Genomic DNA, 6,986 nt, shown 5'->3' with positions numbered 1-6,986 from the left:
ACGAGTAATCCCGTGTGTGTGTGTGTGTGTGTGTTCAAATCCCCAGTCCAACTACAGCACATGCGCGCGCCCATCACACTCGCACTGTATGACAGGTGATGACGGTGTGATGTCGGTGACACACTCGTTCAGGACAGAACATTAGAGTGGGAGAGCACAGGACACGCCCGGACCTGTTACAGTGCACACACACATTCAACAGAATACAAAAACACACACCCTTCTCTCTCTCTCTCTCTCTCTCTCTCACACACACACACACAAAAGAAAAACATGTGTGCGCCTGAACATGTTAGACGCATCTGCAGAAACATATTAAAAATAATACCGGTAAGAACACACAACACACACACACACACACACACACAAACACACACACACACACACACACACACACAAACACACACACACACTAAGCAGGTCCCCAGAGAAAGGATCTTTTTGCTCCAGGCCTGACAGCAGCAGCAAGTCCTCTCTCACACACACCTGGTGGCCTGATGCCTGATGCCTGATCTCCTTGCACCGCACAGGTCACACTCCTCCTAAGCTAGTTCCTCCACCTTTCATCCTGATGGAGCTCTGGTCAATATCACATTCAATACCATCCACACTGGTCCAGCACTGGCCTGAGCACAGACGTCCATGGATAATGACCCAACCAAGGCCAGTCACATGAGGCAGACAAGAGAACAGGCCCAAGGGCTTTCCTTGCCCACAGCATCACACTTAGTCTAGCATAAAGGACCCAAGTGTCACCTGCATGTCCACTAGTTCAAGGGTCAAAGGTGAAAGGCAGCTACTCACAGACGCTGAGTGAGAACAGGCCGAAGGATTGTCTCGCCCAGTGCAACCACAATAGCATCAGACTTTTTCTAGCATAGAGGATCCAGTTAACACCTGCATGTCCACTGGTTCAAGGGTCAAAGGTGAAAGGTCAGCGTCTACTGAAGGTCAGAGCGGTGAGTACAGGCCAGAAACACCCGCCACTCAATTCCGCTGCGCTCAACTCTTTTGAGAGGGAAGTCCCACTCTCAGTCTCACTACTGCAGAACATTACCTGCAAACTGGGCTACCAGATACACATTCATCATAACAACACGTACTGACAGACTGATTGGGACTTCTCTACAGCCTGACCTCCCAGACTTTGATTTCATATTTCACATGTCCACTATGAGCACACACAGCAGAAACACCCGCCACTCAACTCCGCTGCGCTCAACTCGGTGTAAAAGATGCTTTGGGGGTGCGTAAACGAGGAAGCGGCGGCTACTGTAGTAGGCTACTCACCGATGCGGAGTGGGTCCGGCCCAGGGCCTGGTTCTGGTTGTGGTTCTCCTGCTCCCGGCACTGCAGTCCGGCCAGGTGTCTCTCCAGCGTGGCCCAGTCCATAGTGGGCAGCTCGTTCTCCTCCAGCGCACACTCGTCCCTGAAGCCCGCCGTGCCCACCACGCCCGCTCCTGTGCCCGCTCCTGTGCCCGCACGCTGGGCGCTGTTCCCCGTCCCTGTGCCACTTCCGCCGCCGATGCCACCGTAGACCCCGAAGCCGAGGCCACCGCCTCCTCCTCCGCTTCTGCTAACGCCGGTGCCGGTCAGTCCTCCGCCGGCCGCTCTGCCGTTACTGCTGGCGGTCCGCTGGCTGGTGAGCCGGCTGCTGGTCGTCTTTGCCCCCGTGATGGCGCCGGAGGTGGTGGTGGTGTTGTTGGTGTTGGTGGCGCCCCCTACAGGCGAGGGCAGGTGGTGCGTGCTGGGCAGGATCAGGTTCCCGTTCTGCTTCAGCTCCTCGGGCACGGCGGCCGCGCGGGTGGCAGTGGGGCCGGCGAGCAGCGGCGGCGGCGGGCTCTTCACGTCCTGGAACTCCTCGGCCAGGCTGCGGCTGTTCACCGCCTTCCGGAAGCTTCCGGTGCCGCCTCCTCCACCTCCGCCGCCGACTCCGCCGAGGGTCCCCCCGGCGTTGTTGGCCAGGTCGGGGTCATCGGCGTCGCCGTAACCCCCGCCGCCGCCACAGCCGCCCCCATACTCGCTCTCCCACTCCTCGATGACCTTCTTCTTGTACGCCTGGTAGTCCTCGTCCTCCTCGTAATCCTCCAGCGGCGTCAGGTCCAGGCTCGGGGAGCACGGCGTCACCTTGTTGGAGTTGGACTCCGAGCTGGAGCGGCTGGACGCGTCACTCCCCAGATCCATACCATCCTCCCGGTAATCCTGAGAGAGAGAGGGACAGAAGCACAAGCAGAAGCAGAAGCAGAATCAGCTTTATTGGCCAGCTTTGTGCAAACAAACAAGGGCCAGGTTTCCCAGATTCGTTAAGAAGCTCTTAACTGCTAAGAACTTCTTAGGAACGTTCTTAGAACGTTCTCAGAGCACTCCTAAGAAGTTCTTAATGAATCTGGAAACCCAGCCAAGGACTTTGACTCTGGTTAATCACAGAGAGAGAGAGAGAGAGAGAGAGAGAGAGAGAGAGAGAGAGAGAGAGAGAGGCAGAAAGAAAAGAGACAACTCAGTGCTGATAACCACAAAGCCTCTTCCTGCTGTAGACCTGCTTCCTTCCTCTGGTCCATGTTTGCCATGACACCTCTGCAGATTCTCCCCAAAACACACAGCTCAACAAAACCCCCCTCACACACACACACACACCGCCAACTCCCCCCAGCACACATGACATGCCACACACTACACCCTGTAAAATCAAACAAAAATATACCGCCATTCTTTTCCCCTTCCTTTCTCTCTCTCTGTGTTCTACTCCTGGCTGAATCATCCCCGCTCTCTCCGAGCTCTGTTCGCACAGAGACATGCGTTCTAGGCGATCTCCGAGGGAATACAGCAACAATGGGCACAGAAGTCATTGTGCTTCTCTTCACAAAACAGGGAAACTCTACTTATTCCCTCAGAGACAGCCTTTGTGCTGTACTGTATTGTTGCAACAAAGCATAGGTACTGTATTACTCTGGGATAGAGACATTTTGTTCAGTTGATGAATTACCAAACATGTGCCGCTCCATTCAAAACAAAGCTATTTTTAAACACATCAACCTTTTATTTATCAAATCCACATCATGAGCTGATGCACAAAGATAAGGCTCTTACACATCTCACATAGTTAATTACAGTATTATGACACTTTATTCGTGGACAGTCTGTAATTGAACACTTTTGGGGAGGTGAGCATTAGGCCTATGCTTTAGCTGTTTGGCTCAAAAACCTCTTTGTAAATGTGCTGGCACAAACTGGCACAAATCAAGAAACCACTAGAATGGGTGTCCAGCCTTGACTCCTTGCCCAACACAGTGTCTCAACACATGAACAAGGGTGTCTTGATTGATTAAAAAGCTAATGAAAATGTCTACGTTGTTTACAAGCTCTCAGCAGTCCACCGCGATGCCCTACGCCTTGCCTTGTTATCAGACTGTCTTCGAAAGTCCTCACATAAGCTACTCTAGCAAGGAGTAGTCCCTGATGACGATACGCATCTTCTCAGGGCCTTCTGGGAACCATCGTACATCAGCAAGCTTGAACAGCTGATTCACACACCTCAACATATGCGTTAGGCATCCCCTTTTATAGGGGCACTACCACTTCTGCTATTCAGATTGACCTTTAAAATAACTCGTTTGCCAAGATGCCAATATTAGCCAAGATGACAAGAGAGTTGCCAAGATGAGTGGAAAAGAGTAGGAGTACGAAAGAGTTGCTTTATATTCTAATATGGTTGGTGTGACACCGCAGCAGATAATTTGGAAAGCCAGACGATATTGTTAGGACATGCAATGCTTGTTGTCATATTTGGGCTACTTGGATACAGAATTAACGGGAATAGAATAGCGCACAGGCTTGTCTCGCAAGATGGCAATGTTTAGTTGTTTCAGCGGTGTGAAATTCTAACGGCATCGACCTGCCAATAGTAAAGTTTGTCATCTGGCCAGATCTCCGACCTGAAGTCACATTTGCATTGATTCGGGTGGGAGAGAGCGCGCGCGCGCCTGCGAATTCACTTGCAAGCGAGCCGCTCGGCCAGCCCTCGTTTTACACAACAACAGTAATGGCGACTATACGCTGTAACATAGTATCGTTCCTAAACGGAGTCGGCACTTTTCGCTCGTCACCATGGAAATACTCACTATGTGCACTATAACCTTTTCGCTCTTATACGCGATTTAGCTGAATTGTGACTACACGCTTACCAACACGCTCATCAAGCGGACGCGCTGTCTGTATGACTGTTACAACCTCTCCCCGCGAAACCTGTCAGGCTCACTTCCACCTTATAACATTCACCATGGTGATGTCTGTGGATAAATATACTCCAGACCTTCAACAATTAGAGCTGCACAGGCGACACCCGACACAAGGGAGATAGCCTACACGAGTCGTGGGAATCCGTTTTTAAATGTGCACTTGCTTAGATCCTTAAAGGGGCAATGACTACGCAGGGAAGCCGTGATTATTCCTCCAGATCTCCCGGCTACAAACGGACACGCCAGTGTTCAGGCTAGGCTGACTAGCCTACATGACATTAACATTAATTCCTTACCCCGGTGCCGGCTCACTTTATTCTGTATTACGAGTATAATTATTTAAAGTGATTCAGTCTGCGAGAGAGGGGGAGACCGCGTGGGATACGGTGGGACCCGCTTTAGTTTATCCCCTCGGATTAACCTCCTGCCAACACACACACACACACACACACACACACACACACACACACACACACACACACACACACACACACACACACACACACACACACACACACACACAGTACATTTGGCGTGCTAGCCCACAATTCATGCAAATAGACAGCTGCACTGAAGCTCAGCGACAGATAGAGTTTTGCATTTCATTATTTAAAAACAACACATCAGACCGATTATTCGGCCAACTTCTGCAATCTCCCCATTATCTGAAAGGGCACTTGGCCACGATGCCGTGGACACGAAATATCAAACATCTCCGTATGAGTTGACTACGTCATCTCTGGTGCGAGGCATGGAAGTTGCCGTGCAAACCAGCTGATCAAGTCCCCGATGCCGGCGAGCGGCGGAAACCCAATGATACAGGAAAGATATTTTCAAAAACATTACGCGCATATTGCAAAGTCATTCGTACAGATATGATGTAATGCTATAGAAAAAAGTCACGGAAGAAACCCGATATTCACCCGGCAACCGAGCGAGGTGACCAAAACCCACCCATCTACGCGACGCGACTACTACAAGGGTTATGACAACAGCTTTAGGAAAATAGCCTATTTCAAGTTGCCCTATTAAAACGATACGTTGACACACATTGTCAAAGCCCGTGATTTTTGACTTTGAAGTCACACTCTGGCCATTTAAAGACAAACACGCTTCCAAGGGGGAAATCATGACATAATGCTGTTAGACGGATGTCTTAAAAGGGGATCAATGTGACGTTATTTCAAAATGTACAGGGATACAAGGCGTGGAAACAAACACAGAAGCTGGATTACTTACTGACATATTCTCTGTCAAGGCTCCGACTCAAGACATTTTCAGCTCGGCGACGAAGGGGCGTGATGTATAAAAATAGCGGAGAAAGCAACTATACTTGAGGAATAATTTGAACCCTCGGCAATGGCTGCTAGCCGCGCATATGACAGAAAGCCGGCAAATATACGTGAACCTCGGCCGCGATAGTCATTTCTCAGCTCGTGTAGACCGTGGAACCCAACCCTGGAGCACTTCTCTGGCTGAGTTCAAAAATAGACGAGTTCAAAATTTCTCCGGCTTTCCAGCGTCCAGGTCTGAATAGCTCGCTCCGCTCCCAGTAGACACACACACACAAACACACACACACACACACACACACACACACTCACCACACCACACACACACGCACAGCAAGCTGTGCGCGCGCGCCCTCGCAGTCTCTCTCTCTCTCTCTCTCTCTCTCTCTCTCTCTCTCTCTCTCTCTCTCTCTCTCACACACACACACACACACACACACACACCCTCGCTCTCTCGCTCTCTGTCTCTCTCTCTCTCCTGTGAGATGATTCACTTAGACCAGCACAAACTCCCCCACACTGACTTGAGACGGTTCATACTTATCTAGGAATTCGAGTCTACTGAGGAGTGAGCTTATTTACGGAGGACATCCGAAGACAAGTGGGCTATACCAGAGGAGAAAGCTCTGGTTATAGAGCTCCGCTACAGCACATGCAGCACAAGGAAGACAAGGACATGAAGCATTTATTATTACGCATCAATCATTAATAAACGTGGACACAAACATCACTCAGCTGCGACATGACTCGGACTCATCCTGCACCATGAAGCAGATGTACTTAAAGTATTATGTCTAAATCAGTGGGTTTCAGAGAGGAGGATGTTGTTCACCCTGAACACACAACACAAGCATGTGAAAAAGATTACACGCATGGTACAATGAAACACAAATGAATGGAATAAAAACAAACATGTTCGGGGGTCCGTTTTTGCTCCAAAACATGGAATAAAGAGTGTTTCTGAGAACACTGGAGACTGTGTGAATAATCATTTTCACCAGATGGGATTAAAAATCCCCAATAATGGTGGTGTTTCGTTTGAAAGGCTGCTCGCTGTAAAGCCTCTTTCACTATCTTGAGAAGCGTGGAAATCAAGGGTCCTCCAAAGCTCAGATGCTGGAATCACACGAACCCCCTGTGACAAGCGCAGACCTCCAGGGACAAGGCTGTAATTACAGCAAAATGGACTCCTCGAGAAGAGCCCTGGGCTAGGCTTGCATGCATGTGCAAGTGTGTGTGTCAGTGAGTGCAAGTGTGTGGGAGAGTGAGTGTGTGTGTGTGAGAGAGAGATAGAGAGAGAGAGGGAGAGAGAGAGACTGTGGACATGCATTTGTGAATGTATGTGAGTGTGTGTGTGTGTGTGTGTGTGTGTGTGTGTCCATGCACATGTGTCTGTGAATGTGTGTGTGTGTGTGTGTGTGTGTGTGTGTGTGCACTACATGAAGATGATCTGAGAGGG

At 50.1% G+C, this 6,986-nt stretch overlaps 1 protein-coding gene across 1 annotated transcript in view; it reads right to left on the bottom strand.

Annotated features, from left to right (window-relative positions):
* The window catches only part of schip1 (schwannomin interacting protein 1), a 74,994-nt gene extending 69,202 nt beyond the window's left edge, over positions 1-5,792 (bottom strand). Inside the window, exons 1-2 of the mRNA XM_062553354.1 lie at positions 5,475-5,792; positions 1,291-2,202 (exon numbers count right to left, since the gene is read on the bottom strand). Coding sequence (XP_062409338.1) covers positions 1,291-2,202; positions 5,475-5,480 — 918 coding nt within the window. The 5' untranslated portion in view covers positions 5,481-5,792. The remainder of the gene's footprint in view (positions 1-1,290; positions 2,203-5,474) is intronic.
* Positions 5,793-6,986: the final 1,194 nt, after the last annotated feature.

The sequence above is a fragment of the Sardina pilchardus genome, chromosome 13, assembly GCF_963854185.1.
Source record: "Sardina pilchardus chromosome 13, fSarPil1.1, whole genome shotgun sequence".
In the NCBI taxonomy this organism is placed as follows: Eukaryota; Metazoa; Chordata; class Actinopteri; order Clupeiformes; family Clupeidae; genus Sardina; species Sardina pilchardus.
The sequence above is the reverse complement of the archived record's forward strand: the minus strand, read 5'-3'. Positions and strand labels throughout refer to the sequence as shown.